This window comes from Meles meles, chromosome 1, assembly GCF_922984935.1.
Source record: "Meles meles chromosome 1, mMelMel3.1 paternal haplotype, whole genome shotgun sequence".
Taxonomy (NCBI): Eukaryota; Metazoa; Chordata; class Mammalia; order Carnivora; family Mustelidae; genus Meles; species Meles meles.
This window is the reverse complement of record NC_060066.1, coordinates 175,615,091-175,634,129: the sequence shown is the minus strand read 5'-3', so window position 1 is coordinate 175,634,129 and position 19,039 is coordinate 175,615,091. Positions and strand designations below refer to the sequence as shown.

General features: G+C 38.1%; 1 protein-coding gene across 5 annotated transcripts in view; it reads left to right on the top strand.

Annotated features, from left to right (window-relative positions):
• Nucleotides 1-19,039, top strand: part of OSBPL9 (oxysterol binding protein like 9) — a 180,742-nt gene that overhangs the window by 16,351 nt on the left and 145,352 nt on the right. For all 5 annotated transcript variants that reach the window (XM_046028113.1, XM_046028122.1, XM_046028115.1 and 2 more), the window contains exon 2: nt 16,783-16,833. In XM_046028113.1, coding sequence (XP_045884069.1) covers nt 16,783-16,833 — 51 coding nt within the window. The remainder of the gene's footprint in view (nt 1-16,782; nt 16,834-19,039) is intronic.

Here is a 19,039-nt window from a genome sequence, read left to right as displayed (position 1 = left end):
CTTGAGTGCCCGTAAGACTCTGGTGAAGGCTTAGCTGGTGAAGGCTTTCTGGTACATTAAATACTATCAGGATGGTTTAAGGAGTTCATGCTCTCCAAATAGAGAGGAGATGACAGGAATGGGTATAACTGCTGTCATTTTGTATAATTGCTGTTGTAAGCAGTGCTACCTGTGTGGAATTCTGGGAAGTACTACTTATTTATTTATTAGATATGATTACATTCAGTAAAAAAAACAAACAAAAAAACCCACAGTTTTCAGGTATACAGTTAGGTGAGTTTTGAAATTTGTTTATACCCTTTTTACCAGTATCCCAAAATACACAGTAATGCTGCCATCCTGCAGAATTCCTTCCTGTCTCTTTCCTGGCCATTTCATGCCCTAGAGTCAGCCTAGAGTCATCTTTATCTTTGTGGGTTAGTTTTGCCTACCAGGTTGACCACCTATGTTCCAGAATTACATGGCCCAAGGTGCAACACTGGCTGTGAGGCAACCTAATAAGCTGTTGGGAATGAAGTGACATATGACTTAATACTGGGGCAGTGTTTACATTTATGTTAAAAGGAGAGAGACCATTTTGACATATGTTCACAAGTACTCTACCATCATTGTATTAAATGTTTATTCTTTCCAAAGGTATAGCAGAGGTGTTGGGTAGGGGAGGGCAGAGGATGAATCAGAAACCCTGCCCTCTAAGAGAAGCAATGAGTCATGTACATACATTATTTACATACAAAATAGAAGTAATATGTGCTTTAAGGAAGGTAGGATGGGATGCTAGGTGTTAAAAAGTTCAGAAGACCTCACTTTAAGCTGTGAGAGAATCAGAGCATGTCAGATGAGACTCTTTTACTTGATCTTTTAAATACAGATAATTTATTTCAAGCAAAGTAAAATTAACATTCAAATAAGAATTTAAGTGTCTTTAACAGGTTTGGGGAGGCATTCTTTGCTTTATAAAAGGATTGTAGAATTAGTTTAAATGACAAACTAATCAAAATCTGTGAATTTTGAATATGTTTGTGCAAAACTTTTTCAGGCTCATTTGCTTTGTGAAGCAGATGGATTTACTAATCCACAGTTAAATTTCCAATTAAACAGGTTTTGATTGTTTGATGTATACCATTGTGAGTTAGCTAATTCATTAAGATACTTTTGAGTACTTAGTATGTTAGAATACGCTGAACTAATATTTAAAAACTTACAGTCCTGTTGAAGGTACAGTTAACTAGTTATAATAAAGATAAAAATAAGTGGTAACTTTGGTGCCAAGTTTTATTTGATTTAGTGCTTATGAAACATTGGAGATTTTTATTGCTCTTTATTTGTTTTACGGTAATATTTTAAAATGTAAGAAATTTGTTCAAAAGAGATGTAAAGGGGGGCGCCTGGGTGGCTCAGTGGGTTAAGCCTCTGCCTTTGGGTCAGGTCATGATCTCAGGGTCCTGGGATCGAGCCCCTGCATCAGGCTCTCTGCTCAACAGGGATCCTGCTTCCTCCTCGACTGCTTCCTCCTCTCTCTCTGCCTGCCTCTCTGCCTACTTGTGGTCTCTCTCTCTCTGTCAAATAAATAAATATAATCCTTAAAAAAAAAAAAAGTAAAGGTATCAGAAATGGGGAAAAAAGTTTCTGCTGTTTTACTCAGAATTGTTGAATAGCCTAAATCAGGAATGAATGGGCATATTTTGAGCGAATTATGTTTGTTGAATGAGTAGGATGCCAGGGAGAGGAGGCTGGGCTGTTCTTTTTTTTTTTTTTTTAAGATTTTTTATTCATTTGAGAGGGGGAGAGCTAGAGCATGAGTGAAGGGAGAGAGGGAGAGGGAGGAGGAGACTCCACCTTGAGCAGGGAGTCATCCCAGGACCCCAGTATCACAACCAAGCAGAAGGCAGAATCAACCACCCAGGTGCCCTTGGGGCTGTTCATTTAAATATTCTATTTATTTTTGGGGGGAGAGAGAGAGAAAGAGAGTGGAGACAAGGAGCAGAGGGGGATGGAGAAGGTGAGGGAAAGAATTTCAAGCAAACTCTGTACTGAGCACAGAGGCAGAGGTGGGGCTCAATCCCAGGGTCCTAGGACCCTGAGATCATGACCTGAGTCGAAACCAACAATCAGACGCTCAACTCACTGAGCCACACAGGCAGGTTAGGGCTATTAATTTAGCAGGTTAGGGCTATTAATTTAGCAGACATTTATCTAATATCTTCCAGGTTCTAGGCATCAATTAGGTTCTGTGAGCTAGGATGGGAATAATAGTAATATAAAAACAATCAAACCCACTGTTTGACAAGAAAAATAGATGTAACAAAAATATAATAACTAATGCAGTAGCAGCACCCATAAATTGAATAGAATGGGATAAATTGTACCTGAGCATAGGAGCTGGATTGGGAAGGAGTCCACAAAGGAAGTGTGTGAGCATGAAGGAGGAGAAAATTATGATTTGTTTTATTACTTGTTTTTTGTGGTGGCTACATACTATTAAAGCAGATTGGGTGTGTGTGGGTGGGTGTGTTGTATGGGACTGAGCTGATGGTAGGAGATATGCCTAAAACCACGGTCTAACGGTTACCTTAGGTTCAGAGAAAGTGATTGTGCGTTTCCTGCTATATTTAAGGTAGAAGGGAGAAAGGGGCATGAATCTTGTGCTTTTTATATGCCAAGTGTTATGCTAAGTGATTTACTTGTACTAACTCAGTGCTTGCAATGATCCAATGAAAGTATATAACAACCCTTCTCTGGGAGTTTGTTACTTAGTCTGGGTCACCCTATTATCAAGTTGGCAGGACTGAAATTCAAAACCTTACCTTTTTCACTCTACAGCTCATGTTACTTCATTAAAGGGCACTGTCTATAGGACAATATAAGTTACTTATCTCTGGATATGCGTAGTGTCTTTTTTTTCCTACAAATGGTACTTCCTTTTCGTTTATTAAAAAACACATACATGCTTGAAGGATTGAAATTATTTTGTACATATTAAAGAGAGATTTCATATGTCTATAGACTTAGAAGCCTAAATGGAGAATATTTTGAGCTGTTCTTAATTTAAATTACTTTGAAACATGTGTAACCATCCCTTCAGAAGATGTTTTTTATGTGGTACACTGAAGTTCAGATAAAGTAATAAAATATATCCAGAGTGTAACAATTAAGAGGCCCTGCTAGATTGCATTAGCTCCTTTGTGAGAAGCAATTGTACATTAAGCCCATTTAAGACTGACATTTAGCTTAGTAATTTTCAGTGTCCTTAAAATAACCTTTTCCTAAGGATTTAAGAAACGGAACAGGCAGAACACTCTATAAATTATTTTGTGCTGTTCTCTTGAGAACGCAGGTCATTTACTGTCACACCACTCTGGTTTGGGGGTTTTTTGCTTATGTGTTTCCTAATACTCAATTCACAACCAATTTCAGATTACATGTTCTATAACAATTTTTGTATGATTCTGTAATTCTCAGATGAAAGAAAAACTTTTCTCCTTTTCCCCTGCAGGCTGATAGTCAGAAGGTCTATTTAAAAATAAAATTTAGTAACATCCCTCAGTGATTATTGACCCGTCCACAAAGTATTTTAAAGCAACTTGAGGTTGAAATTACAGTATTTTCTATTTAACTGTTCAGTGGTGTGTTCATTGATAACTTCCTGATGAACTATGGTTGAGATCATAATCTCACAATGTGATTTATATCTAAAGTGAAGTCCATTTACTTTTAACTAGCATATAAATAATATAATATGTATTTTTTATTATTTTATGTATTTTCCCTAAAGTGATCATTGGGAGAGTGTATATGTGTCGGGGGCAGTGGTGGTGGTGGTAACCGCCAGTGAATTTGGAGTGAGAGAGATGATATGTATCTCTGTGGATACAGTTTGTCTCTCTCATTGAGTGAGCCAAAAAAAGTTATATTTTGTAATAGTTGGTGCAATTAATTTTGTCAGTGTAAATTCTCCTTTCTGACAGACCTTTGTGACTCTTTAAGAAACTTACTACCATGGGTAAAGGAAAACTTTTTGGTTTCGTTAATTTAGTCATTATCTCCGCAAGGTTCTTTATTCTGCAGTCAGCAAAAAGCTTCTTTTGGTTGCTTTAACCCCAGCCTAGATTTCTTGGTGGGTTATGAATGTGGTGATTATATCCCCACTTACTCTGTTAAGCAGAACAGGTGGGGTTTATAACGGCTCTGTTCCTTGACTTCCTGGGAGCAGTAGTCAATGCCAAGATAAATATCTTTAAGTGTCAAGCAGGTATGAAGAAGGTAATGTAAAGGGCATACGTTCTTTTCCTTTGGGACAGGCTTTAGAGGCTAGGTAACAGACAAAAAGCTATGAAACTTAATTTGTACTGAGGTAACTTATTTAACAACTTTATTTTCGTTTTCTTGCCAACATAACCAAAATAATAATGGAAGCTGTGGATTACTTGCTATTGAGATATAGTATATAAGGCTGTAGGCGCTATTTATTGAAACTGAAAATGGCTGTCTGCATTTATATATAGTCTTCCCGCCATCCGTTCAACAAATATTTTTTTCAACAAATATTTTTGAGTCTTTTACTGTATATTAGACTATTTTCTTAAAATTTATAGGCTAACAGGGATGATGAACTTTAATTTCAGAATTATTATTTAAATACTTTGTGGGTTTTAAAAATACTCATTTTTATTAATTTTATTCTGAATGCATACATGAAGAATTTTGGGTTAGAGACAGAGTTCATAATCATAAGTGTATTGGCCTGCTTCTGCCCTAGTCCTTAGCCCTAGGGCAGTGCTGTAAGAACCACATCACTTGTTTTACACATACAGCTGAGCAGCTGTAGGTGAAGGATGAGGAAAAATGATTCTTCTCTGCTTTTGAAGAGGTCGCTGTCTCTCTCCTCCTGAAAAGGATCACCCTAGAAAGGTAATAAGCCTAAATCCTAACTTCAGCCCCTTACTTTCTTATCTACCTCGGTATGCAAGTAAAATCTTTCCTGAAGCCAGATAGCCTTGTGGGTCTCTGCTTTTACAGTCTAGAGGCCTTTTCCTGTTCTGAGGCTTCCCTTTTCTTTATTTTCTTTCTTCTCTCCTCTCTTTTCTTTTTCTTTTTTTTCTTTTTCTTTCTTTCGGTCATTCTTTCTTTTCTTTTTCTTCCTTGCTTTTCCTTGCTGCCTGCCTGCCTTCCTTCTGCTCTCTCCTTTCTTCCTTCCTCTCCTTTTCTCCCTTTATCCCTTCCTTCCCTCCTTTCTTCTCTCTTCCTTCCCTCCTTCTGTCTTTCCTTTCTTCTGCCCCCCAGTCCAGTCCATCTTCCTCCCTTCCTCCCTTCCTTCCTTTATATGTAAATACCTAGGGAGAGACCTGCTACCTTCTTCCTAGCACATTTGGGGCTTAGCCTAGGGACCTATGCCAGGCTTGACCTTCTAGCTTTTTGGGGGGAAATAAAAAGTCTTATTATCCTTTCAGATGGGGAAAACAACAGATCTAATTCTTGGGGGATGTAGAAATGTTGAAGAACTCCAGGGCTTTTTACAGTGACACTGAGAAGTCCAGGGAAATGTTCTCAACCATACTATGAAGGAAGAGGGTGTTATATGAGAATATTACGTGAGTGGTGGGTAGTCTAGTCTAGGGGTTCAGGTAAACCTTTTCTTCTTAGGGAATTGAGGGGTGAGTAGGAATTATGCATTTATTTTTTTTAATTTTTATTTTTTTAAAGATTTTATTTATTTATTTGACAGAGAGAGATCACAAGTAGGCAGAGAGGCAGGCAGACAAGGAGGGGAAAGCAGGCCCCCTGCTAAGCAGAGAGCCCGATGCGGGGATCGATCCCAGGACCCTGAGATCATGACCTGAGCCAAAGGCAGAGGCTTAACCCACTGAGCCACCCAGGCACCCCGGAATTATGCATTTAATGAAGTGAAGATAGGTGAGTGCAAGCACTTCAGGTAATGGGAACAGTCTGTGTAAAGGACCTAAAGCAGAAAGGCATTTGGCTGGTTCAGGGAGTGAAAGGTTAGTGTGGCTGGAGTACAGGGATAATGGGGACTTTAGAGATAGACTGGGGCCAGAACAAAGAGGGTCTTTGTAGAGGATAAATGAAGAAATTTGGATTTTATCCTAAGAGCAGTGTAGAGCCTTGAAATATTTTTTTGCTTGCTTGTTCTGTTTTTAATCAAGGTAGTGACCTGCTCAAGTTTGTTTTGAAAAGATTCTTTGAAAAGGATTAGAGGAGAGGGGGATTAGATATAGAGGAGTTAGAAGGTGATGTGGCATAGGGAACGGATTATGGAGGACTGGGTTAGGGTGGTTACAGTGGAGATGAAGTTAAATGGAAGGATGTGAGAGATTTTTAGGAGACAGAAATGGGGGGGTAGTTTGGATGGATGAAAGATAGGATTTGAGAGAAAATCACGAGTTGGTTTCAGATAATGTTATGTTTGAAATGCCTGTGAGAAAGCCAAGTGGAAATGTGCAGAGGGAGTATGCATGATGGGAGAATGGAGAAAATTTGAAATTTTCTTGCTGAGAATGAACGGGAGAACAAGCTTACTAATGAATCATTTCCTGCTATTCCTTTTGCCTGAGACTTTCCCTCCCAGATTCTTTACTTTGAGGCTTTTGTTCAAATCTCAGTTCAGATAAAACTCCAAGAGTCTTCCCAAACCATCTACATTAAAGTAGAACCCCTCTTCGCCACAACAGCTTTCTGATCATCATTGTGCTTTATTTTCTTCTTAACATTTATCACTGGCTGAAATTATCTTGTTGATTTGGCTTTCTTAAGAGAAATATCTATTCAAATCCTTGACTCATTTTAAGTTGCATTGTCTTTATTGTTGAATTATAAGGGTTCTTCATAGAAGAGTTCTTCTATATTCTTCATACATATCATATGTATGATTTGTAAATACTTTCTTACATTTTGTGGTTTGTTTTTTTACTTTTTTTTTTTTTAAAGATTTTATTTATTTATTTGACAGAGATCACAAGTAGATAGAGAGAGAGAGGGAAGCAGGCTCCCTGCTGAGCAGAGAGCCGGATGCGGGACTCGATCCGACGACCCTGAGATCATGACCTGAGCAGAAGGCAGCGGCTTAACCCACTGAGCCACACAGGCGCCCTGTTTTTTTACTTTCTTGATAGTGTCCTTTGAAAAGCATAATTTTTTTTTTTTAAGTTTGATGTTCAGTTTATTTTTCTTTTGTTGCTTGTGCTTTTGGTGTCCTAAGAAACCATTGTATAATCCACGGTCACAAGAAATTACACCTGTGTTTTCTTCTAAGAGTTTCATAATTTTAGTTTATTATTAATAGTTTAATGGTTTTATATGGTATAGGGTGGGGGTCCAATTTTATTCTTCTGCACAGGGATATAGCCAGTTGTCTCAGTACTCTTTGTTAGAAAGATTATTCTTTCCCCCATTGGATAGTCTTGGCATCCTTGTCAATCAATTGACCATAGCTGTATGAGTTTATTTCTAGACTTTCAATTCTGTTTCATTGTTCTAATTACTGTCTTTGTTACTGTAGCTTTTTATTGTTCTTGTACTAAGAATTGTGAGTTCTCCAACTTTGTTATTATTTTCTTGAAGATTGTTTTGGCTGTTTGGGGATCAACTTATCAGTTTCTGTAAAAAAGGCAGTTGGGAAATCTGTAAGTCAGTTTGGGGAATAGTGCCATTGTGACAAGATCAAGTCTTCCACTCCATCAATATGAGATGTCTTTCCATTTATTTAGGTCTTCTTTGGTTTCCTTCAACAGTGCTTTGCAGTTTTCATTGTACAAGCCTTGTACTTCTAAAAATTAAATTTATTACTAAGTATTTAAATTCTTTTTGACATTATAAATGAAATTTTTTTTTTTCATTCCACTTTTAAATTTTCTTGTTCCGAGAATATAGAAACACGGTTGAATTTTGGGGCACTTGGGTGGTACAAGTATCTGACTCTTGGTTTCATTTCAGGTTGTGATCTCTGCGAGGATTGTGGGATTGAGTCTTGAGTTGGGCTCTGTGCTCAGCCCAGCATCTGCTTAAGACTCTCTTTCCGTCTCTGGGGCACCTGGGTGGCTCAGTGGGTTAAGCCACTGCCTTCGGCTCAGGTCATGATCTCGGGGTCCTGGGATCGAGTCCCGCATCGGGCTCTCTGCTCAGCAGAGAGCCTGCTTCCCTCTCTCTCTCTCTGCCTGCCTCTCTATCTGCTTGTGATCTCTCTCTGTCAAATAAATAAATAAAATCTTAAAAAAAAAAAAGAAAAAAGACTCTCTTTCCCTCTCTCTCTCCCTCCACCCCACTCTCTTCTGTCTCTCTCTCTTTCTCAACTAAATAAATAAATCTTAAAAAAAAAAAAAGGAAACACAATTATATATATTGGTCTTGTAGTCCAATTTATATATTGACTAATATATAAGACCAATTTATATATTGGTCTTGTAGTCTATAAACTTGCTGAACTCATTTATTACCTCGAATAGTGTTTTCGTGGATTCCTTAGGATTTTCTATATATAGGTTCTGTCATCTCAAATAATTTTATTTCTTCCTTTCCAATCTTAATGTCTTTTATTTCTTTTTCTTATCTAATTTTCCCAGCTAGAACCTCTAGTACAGTATTGAATAGGAGTGATGAGAGAGGACATCCTTGTCTTGTTCCTGCTCTTAGGTGTAAAGGTGTAAAGCTTTTAGTCTGATATCAGTAAGTATGATATTAGCTGTGGGTTTTTATAGATGTCCTTCTATGAAATAGAATAGTTACCTTCTATTCTTGAGTGGTTTTATCCTGAAAGAATGTGGGATTTTGTCAAGTGCTTTTCCTGTTTTTGAGGTGATCATGTCATTTTTGTTCCTTGTTTTATTGATTGATTTTCATGTGTTGACTCAACCTTGCATTCCAGGAATAAATTCTACTTGGTCATTGTCTTAGTATGTTTGGATTGCTATAACAAAAATACCATACACTGGGTAGCTTATAAACAACAGAAATTATTTCTCACAGTTTTGGAGGCAGGATCAAGGCACTGGTAGATTCAGTGTCTGCGATGAGAACCTTCTTAGATGAAGATCATTTCACTGTAACCTTATATGGTGGAAGGGGCAAGGGAGCTCTCTTAGGTCTTTTTTTTAATAAGCCACCAATCCAGTTTATGAGGGCTGTTCCAAAGGCTCCACCTCCTGATACCATCATCTTGAGGGTTAAGATTTCAGTATATGAATTTGGAAGGGGGAGGGTATACACATTTAGAGCATAATAGTTTAGCTGTATAATCCTATTTATGTGTTGGCAGATTTGGTTTGCTTGTATTCTGCGGAGGATTTTTGCATCTTAATTCACAGTAGATGTTGGTCTTTTCTTGTGATACTTTACTTTTGTCTGGTTTTGGTACCAGAATAATACTTGCCTTATAGAGAAAGTTGGGAAGTCTTTCTTCTTTTAAAATTTTGGAAGAGAATGAAGAGTTGTTGTTAATTCTTTAAACTTTGATAGAATTTATTGGTTAAGCCACCTGGGCCTAGGCTTTTCTTTGTGAAAAGTTTTTCATTACTAATTCAATCTCTCTACTTCTTGGAGGCCTATTCAGATTTTTTTTTTTTAGTCAGGTGTGACAGTTTGTTCTGGAATTTGCCTATCACATCTAGATTATTTAATTTGTTATTCATCATGTTACCTTAGATTTCCTTTTGTTTCTGTAAGGTTGTTAGTAATGTCTCGCCTCTTTTATTCCTGATTTTACTAATTTGACTCCTCTTTTTTCCTTGGTTAGTAAAGCTAAAGTTTTGTCCATTTTGTTGATCTTTTTCAAGGAACCAGCCTTTGGTTTCATTGATTTTGTGTGTGTGTGTGTGTTTCTATTTTCATTTATTTTTGCTTAAAATTTTATAGCCTTTATTACTTCCTTTCTTTGCTTGCTTTAGGTTTAATTGCCCTACTTTGTGTACTTAAGGTGTAAAGTTAGGTTATTGATTTCAGATCTTTTACAGTTATAAATGCTTTCACTATCTCCTGAAAGTTTTGGTATGTTGTTTTCATTTTCAGATCACAGATGTTTTCTCATTTCCCTTCTGATTTTTTTTTTCCTTTGACCTATTAGTTATTTAGGAGTATGTCACTTCCACACATTTTGAATTTCCCAAATTTCCCTTTGTTAACTGAGTGCTGCTTTTAACACATCATGATTAAAGACATACTTTGTATTATTCCCAACCTTTCAAATTTATTGAGGCTTGTTTTATGGCCTAATATTTGGTCTGTCCTGGAGAGCATTCCATGTGCTCTTAAAAAGAGGAGTTTCCATTTTTTTTTTTTTTTTTTAAAGACTGACTGATTGGTTGATTTAGAGTAATTCTGCACCAAACATGGGGCTTGATTTTTCCCAAAATCAAGAGTGTTAATGCTCTTTTGACTGAGCCAGCTAGGTGGCCTGCAAGCAGTTTCCTTTTAAAGCCACAATTGTGTTTCATACATTGCATAGTCCACTGGCTATTATATAGCTAAATGGCTATACTTAGCTGAAAGGGAGGCTGGGAATGTAATACCCAACAGAACCATGTGTTCAGTTAAGACTTGGGGGTGGAGGATTTCATTACGGAAAGGAAGAAGAGAGGAGAATGGATATTGGGGGACATACAGTCTATTACAGGCAGCATTATATTGTATTTATGGTAATTTACTTTGAAGTCTTAATATGAATTGTAATCTGAAACCATACCTCGGGGTTAGCTAATTAGCCTAGGATTATTAAAAATAATTTTTAAAGATTTATTTATTTTGAGAGAGAGAGAGAAGGTGTGCACAGTGGAGGGGGGGGCAGAGAGAGGAGGAGAGAGAATCTCAAGCCAACTCAGTTCTGAGCAAGGAGCCTGGCAGGGGCCTCTCCATCACCACCCTGAAATCACGACCTTAGCCTGTCAAAAGTTGGACACTTAACTGTGCCACCCAGGTGCCCCTTAAAAATAATTTTTGATTGCATGGCTTATTGTAACAGGACCCACTGCCCTTATGTTAGTAAATATGAGAAACCGGCAAATGCAACCACAAAACCCAAAAATTTTTGCTAGTCCTCTAGCCCCTTAGGGAGTAGAACATCAGCTGTATATCTCCCCACTTCATGGGGGAGTCCTTATCCAGCCTAAAAGACTGTAGTGTCCATTTCAGAGTGATCCTTTCTTGAGGTGCTTGATTTTGTACCTGGAGGCAGAAAGAGGGAACTCATCTAAATTATAGGTCTTTGGCTTTTTTTTTTTTTTTTAAAGATTCTATTTATTTGAGAGAGAGAGCATGTGAGCGCATGAGTCAGGGGGAGGAGCAAAGGGGGAGGAAGAAGCAGACTCTCCACTGAACAGGGAAGCCTGATTGTTGGGGGCAGGAGAGGGGAGCCTTGATCCCAGGACCCTGAGATCATGACCTGAGCCAAAGGCAGACGTTTAACTGACTGAGCCACCCAGGTGCCCCTCATCTAAGTTATGGGTTGTGTGACTGTTCCAACCTGTTAAAAATTTGTTGTAAGGCTCAGAACATTAGTAAAATAACATCTGGAAGGAAGATTACTGGAGTGGGGTTGCCTGCCCTGCCTTTTTGGATTAGCAGAAGCTACTTGTATTCATTAAAAAACAAACAAACAAACAAAACAAAAAACCCTGATACTCAGTGAGTTGCATTTGCTTCGGCAGGCTTGCCTCAGGTGAGGGTGTCGCTGGACACGGGCAGCTAGGACTCTCCACCTCTTATGTCTCATCTCATTGTGTAGGCTTTATTTCTTTCTTTCTTCATGAAGAAGACACATGTCTCATGGCAACTTTATCTCAGAGCTTCGGGAACAGGTAGGAAGAGCTCTTCTTCAGCTCCAGGAGAAAAACGTCCTGGGAAAGGACTCTATTCTGCCTTGTGGGGGTAGTGGGTCCCATGACACCACCCCTTCAGCACTCACTGTGCTTGGGGGTTCTAATACGCACACCAGCTTCCCTTTAGGTGCGTATTAGAACTGAGTGGAGAGAGAATGAGTGGACCCTGTACCATTGTGGCAGAGGATGCCAGGCTAACAGCAGATTTTGGTCTGGGGAAAGATTTGCAGGGCAGCCATTACAAATTGTGCCTGCCGTGTCAAACTCTCCTACATTTTACATATGTAATATTGAAAATTACTTGATCTCCTTGGTGTCACTTTCATCTGTAATATATGAATAATTCTTACCATGCCAAGTCTTTAGAGGTTTACTGTATCTAAAGTGCTTGTCACACAGAGGGCATCAGTGAGAATGTACTGTTGGTGCTGCGATTGCAGATGTCACCATCATTCTTTTGCTCAAGTCCTTATATTTAACAGTGTTACTTTTCTAAAACACACGTTTTGGGAATGTAATTACCCTCCTAAAAAATCCTCAGTAGCTCTCCTTTAACCGTTGAATAAAGTTTGATTTTCTTAACAACTCAGTATTTTTTTTCAGTTCTTCAGAATCTGGTTCCCATATCTCCTTTTCAGCCTCGTCTCTCTTCATGTTCCTTTTTGCACTCTGTGCTTGGGTCTATAAATATACTCTCCTTCTATGAATGGTTTGTGTGTAGAGTTTTCTGTACCTGTGCTTTGGCTGGTGGTGTTCCCTTGGATTGGAATGCCCTCTTCTTCCTACCTCCACTCTTCTTATTAGAACCTTTTTTTTTTTAAAGTCCCAGACTGAAACTTGAAACCTGGTCACTTCAGTATTGTCTTCCCTGATCCTTTTCCACAGCAGAGGGCCTTTTGTAGCTCATGGCACTTTGTACCTATAATCATGTAATTTATTTTTCATTGTATTATAGTGGTTTATATGCTAGTCTTCTTTTTTTTCTTTAAGGACCTTTTTAAAGAATCTAGGACGATTTTGTGGGATGTTCCACATTCTGGCCTTGTCTGATTGTTTCCTAGTTAGTTTTAATTATTTTCACTTCTTTCAGTGTTTTATAATTCATAACCCTAATAAGAGTACCATCACTGGGATCTGTCTTACTCTTTTCCTGCTCACTATAACCATATTTTTAAAAGTGAAAGAGGAATTAAGGATGAATATGTTGGTTCTTGCCTGGATTTGTATTCTAACTCTCATCGGGTATTTTCAGTCGTAATTACTATTTTATGTATGCCTTGACACTTTTGAAGATAAGTCTAGAGTATAGTAAAGGGCTGTTAAATGGGAATGCTTTTGTTAATTGTGTTTTTGCTAACTGTATTGCTAGTAAAGAACTCTTATGATTGTGCTTGCTAGTGAGAGGTTGTTTTTTTTTTTTTTCAAAGATTTTATTTATTCATTTGACAGAGAGATCACAAGTAGGCAGAGAGGCAGGCAGAGAGAGGGGGGGAAGCAGGCTCCCTGCTGAGCAGAGAACCCAATGTGGAGCTCAATCCCAGGACCCTAAGATCGCGACCCAAGCGGAAGGCAGAGGCTTAACCCACTGAGCCAACCAGGCTAGTGAGAATTATTTTTTTTTAAAGATTTATTTATTTATTTATTTGACAGACAGAGATCACAAGTAGGCAGAGAGGCAGGCAGAGAGAGAGGAGAAAGCAGGCTCCCTGCAGAGCAGAGAGGCCGATATGGGGAGCTTGATCCCAGGACCCTGGGATCATGACTTGAGCCAAAGGTAGAGGCTTTAACCCACTGAGCCACCCAGGTGTCCTGAGAATTTTTAAATAAAATGTATGAATCCTTGTATTTTTAAGTGGAATAAAGAAGACTGTCTGCTGTCCCTTAAAAATCATTTTTTAAAAATAATCATTTTTGAACATGAATTCCTGTGGCTCAGTACTTTTTTAAAGAATCAACTTTGAGGGGCGCCTGGGTGGCTCAGTGGGTTAAGCCGCTGCCTTCAGCTCAGGTCATGATCTCAGGGTCCTGGGGTGGAGCCCCGCATCGGGCTCTCTGCTCAGCAGGGAGCCTGCTTCCCTCTCTCTCTCTCTCTCTCTGCCTGCCTCTCTATTTACTTGTGATCTCTCTCTATCAAATAAATAAATAAAATATTAAAAAAAAAGAATCAACTTTGATTTATCATTGTAATATTGTTACATTCATAAGTTTAAGAGTCAGTGAAAAAATGGCATAGGCTATATTCTTAGAAAATATTGTAGGCAATGAAAGGGATAAGGCAGATCTTTATATATAGACATACAAATATCCCCAAGAAATATTTGTTTTCTTTCATTTTATTGAGTTATAATTGAGTATAACATTGTATAAGTTTAAAGTGTACAGTGTGATGATTTGATAAATATATATTATGTTGGGGCACCTGGGTGGCTCAGTGGGTTAAAGCCTCTGCCTTCAGCTCAGGTCATGATCTCAGGGTCCTGGGATCGAGCCCCGCATCGGGCTCTCTGCTCCGCAGGGAGCCTGCTTCCTCCTCTCTCTCTGCCTGCCTCTCTGCCTAGTTGTGATTTCTCTCTATCAAATAAATAAAATATTTAAAAAACTATATATATATATTATGTTAACCACAGTAGGTTAGTTAACATAATCCTTTTTTTTTTTTTGTGGTGAGAATTTTTTTTTTTAAAGATTTTATTTATTTATTTGACAGACAGAGATCACAAGTAGGCAGAGAGGCAGGCAGAGAGGGGGAAGCAGGCTCCCCGCTGAGCAGAGAGCCCGATGCAGGGCTCGATCCCAGAACATTGGGATCATGACCTGAGCCGAAGGCAGCGGCTCAATCCACTGAGCCACCCAGGTGCCCCTGTGGTGAGAATTTTTAAGATCTACTCTATTAGTAACTTTCGGGTATACTGTATAGTATTAGCTATAGAAAATGCTGTACATTAAGTCCTCTATAATCATAACTCAAAGTTTGCCTGTGGTGTATAGTACATTGGATATAAGGCATCCGTGGCATCCCTCAAAAGTGGGACAATTTTCTTTAAAATATAATTTCATGATGTTGACTTATTTTACTTTTTTCTTGCTTAGAGGAGTAAGAAAAATATCAGTTGTTGAGGTACTAAATATTTTTAAAACTTTGATTATATTTCAGGATTCATTTTATTTTATTACACGTGACTAAATTTAATTTTAGGGATATTTACTAAATATGAACACAAGGTTTATTATGCAGAACATAGCCTTTCCTCAGCCCGGTCTAGTAAGGGAGCAACATTTTAGTAGTATTTTTTAAGCATCTAATATTCTGAAGTGTAAGATAGAATTCCTACTTCTTAGGGAATATGTAGTCTTGTGGATGAACTAGACAAGTAAATTAGCCATTACATCACAGGATGGTACATGCCATGATGAGAACATACAGGAGACTCTAGGAGAGGAATGGGAATCCAAATCATAGGTAAGGTAAGGTGTTAATGAGTGACAGCAAGATAGAAAATCAGGGTCAGGGACATTCCAAGCTGAGGAACACTGGATGAGAAATCTCAGAGGCAAAAAATGTGACATATTTGGGCACTTGAAAAGAGGTAAAGCAATGTTTCTCAAAATGTGGCCCTCCATCTGCCTGAGTCATAATCAACCGGGGGTGAATCTTAAAACTTCTGGGTGATTCTTAGCCCTCTAGGTAGTTGTCAAACTCTCTGAAATATGAGAAACACTGTGCTAGAGTTAAGGGGCATTAGGAAGAATTAAAATTAGTGTAATAAACATACTATATTAAAGGCACACAAAATTCACGATTAGGTTTATTTGTGTAATTATAAAAGACTTTCATTTTATTTGTTTGTAGTTGACATTCAGTATTAGTTTTAGGTGTACAACATAGTGATTCAACATTTATATACATTACTCAGTGCTCATCACAGTAAGTATAGTTACCATCTCTTACCATACAAAGTTATTACAGTATTATTGACTGTGTTCTCTACGCTGTACTTTTCATCCCCATGACTTAATTTATTTTATAACTGGAAGCTTATACCTCTTAATCCCCTTTACTTATTTTTCCTATCCCTCTAACCTCCTCTGCTCTGGCAACTACCAGTTCTCTGTATTTTTGAGTCTGTTTCTGTTTCATTTTTTAGATTCCACATATAAGTAAAGTCATAGGTATTTATCTTTTCTCTGTCTGACTTAATGTCACTTAACAATATACCCTGTCGGGGCGCCTGGGTGGCTCAGTGGGTTAAAGCCTCTGCCTTCGGCTCAGGTCATGATCCCGAGGTCCTGGGATGGAGCCCCGCATCAGGCTCTCTGCTCCGCGGGGAGCCTGCTTCCTCCTCTCTCTCTGCCTGCCTCTCTGCCTAGTTGTGATTTCTCTCTGTCAAAAAAAAAAATAAATAAATAAATAAATAAAAAACAAACAAACAATATACCCCGTAGCTCTATCCATGTTGTCACAAATGGCAAGATTTCATTCTTTGTTATGGCCGAGTAATATTCCACTGTGTGTATACACACACTGTATCTTCTTTACCCATTCATCTGCTGATGTACTTAGGCTGGTTTCATTTTTTGGCTTTTGTACATAATGCAGTAAATACAGGGGTGCATGTATCTTTTCTAATTAGTGTTTTCATTTTCTTTGGGTAAATACCCAGAAGTAGAATTACCGGATCATATGGTATTTGTATTTTTAATTTTTTCAGGATGTTTTCTGTAGTGGCTGCACCACTTTACATTTCCACCAACAGTGCACCAATGTCCTCACCAGCACTTTAAAACATAATCATTTGAAACTGCTAATTTCTGTCTTTAAGTGATTTGGGAGGTGGAGGGGGATGGAGGATATGGGTAAAGAATGGAGGTTTTTACTACTGTAATTTTTTTCTTTATCCCTAGATGATTCTGAATATAGTCTATAATTTTTTATTCATTGAATGTTTTTGTTTTCTTTTAGTCCAAGGACAAAATGATGAGAGGCTCTCGCAGAGGATGTGTTAGACTCAGAGTGAGTATTTATTCATTTTTATGAAAACCAATTTTGATGAGAAAAAATATTTTGATGGAATCAGAGGTCTAAATTTAGTTTTCTCATTTAATTTTTGAGACAGGCAACCAAGGTTCAGGAAAAAAAAGATCTCTCTATTAACTACTAGCCAGTGCCGAAACCAGGACTAGAATGCCATTCTTTTACTTGCTGTTTTAATGTTGTATCCATGACTTAATGCAGCTACTGATTTTTTTTTTCTTTAACCTCTATTTTACAGTCAGGGACCAAGGTTAGAACTTAAATGAGATATAGTGTTAGTAGTAGAGCAAATAGTAGGAATAACTCTGAAAAATCCCCACTTAATAGTTGAATAACACTATTTAATAAGGGTCTATGTAGCAGTGATGTACAACAGAAATACAATGTGAGCCACATATATAATTTAAAATTTTGTTGTAGTCACATTTAAAAAGTGCCGCTTTCCTAATGGCACATGGGAGAAGAATGAGGCACCAACAAGTCAGCTGTAAGAGAGAGAGGGAGCAGGGGACGACAGCTGGAAGGACTGCCCCCCCCCCCAACAACTCCTCAATCCCAACTCCTCAATCCCGTATTTATTAGATACAAGATAGCAACAAAGAAGAAGAAAAGGTTATACAACAGCCATGTGTCTAGCAGTAACAACAAGAAGGAATGTGAGTCAGGTGTTGGTCACAAGTTTTAGAGGTAAATGAGGTAAACAGGAAGAGGAGTAAGGTGTGTCTGGTCCAGCAGCCTGGATTTGTAGTTGAGCTAGCTAACTTAAAGGGATTACCTTAACAGCAGGCTTTCTCTGAGGTGGGGAAGACTATGAAAAAGGGAAGCAGGGCGGCCTTCCGCCCAGAGCAAGCCCGGCATCCCCAGCTGCTCGGCTTCAAGGATGTGCATCATCCCCTCCACCAAAGGCCTGCAGCTAGTACATGTTTTTCTCAAGGTCATCTTTAAGCATGCTTGTGTTGAAGTTACAGTTACAGTTATAGTTTAAGCAGTATATTATTATGAGGGACAGTTATAAAAAAGGAAAAAGAAACAGGTGAAGTTAATTTTAATATATTTTGTGTAGGCCAATATATTTCAGAATATTACTATTTCAACATGTAACAGTAAAAAATTATTAATGAGATATTTTGCCTTTTTTAAAAAAAAATAGCAAGTCTTCAAAATCCAGTGTGTCTTTTACACTTATGGCTTCTCTCTCTTCAGATTAGATGCATTATCAGGTGCCCAGTAGCCACATCAGGCTAGGTAGTGGCTTCCTTACTGGACAGTGCAGGCTTATAGCTTCACACTGTTTTTATTTTTTTATTATTTATTTATTTATTTATTTTTTTTTAAAGATTTTATTTATTTATTTGACGGAGAGAAATCACAAGAGAGGCAGGCAGAGAGAGAGGAAGGGAAGCAGGCTCTCCGCTGAGCAGAGAGCCAGATGCGGGACTCGATCCCAGGACCCTGAGATCATGACCTGAGCTGAAGGCAGCGGCTTAACCCACTGAGCCACCCAGGCGCCCCCACACTGTTTTTAATTGCTTGTTTAGGTTCCTTCATTGTCCAGGTTTCTAAAGGCAAGAAAAAGTACATGATTGGGGGTATAATTTCTAGTATTCCATTATATCTAAAGATGAATCTACCTTTATCATAACTATGTAGATCAGCTATTTGTAGTCTTGTCTTTTTCTGGCTTCTGTTTCTTTCTGCCATCTTTTTTCTGCATGTTTGCTTTTGAAGATGTGAATATATTTGGTAAACATATTACTGCCTTTATTAACAGTAACGAATTGGCAGAAATGGGAAATAACCGAGAAAGAAACCAAATTACTACTTTTTTTCCAATTTATTGAAACTAAAAGAAAAAACCCAAACAGTGAACATTTCTCCTAGGCTACCCCCAGCTTCTGGCAACTACCAATCTATGTGATACAGAGTGGGTTTTTTTTCTGTTGTTACTGTTTTAGAGATTAGACAGTATTTGTTTCTCTGTCTGACTTATTTCACTTAGTGTAATGGCATCACGGTCTTCCTATTGTCAAATATGACCCAATTTCATTTATTTTTATGGCTGAGTAATATTCAGGTATGTGTGTGTGTATGGGTGTAAGCATACCCACACACACACAGATATATAAAGAAATACATACAATACAATTTCTTTATCCATTCATCCATCACTGGATACTTAAGTAGT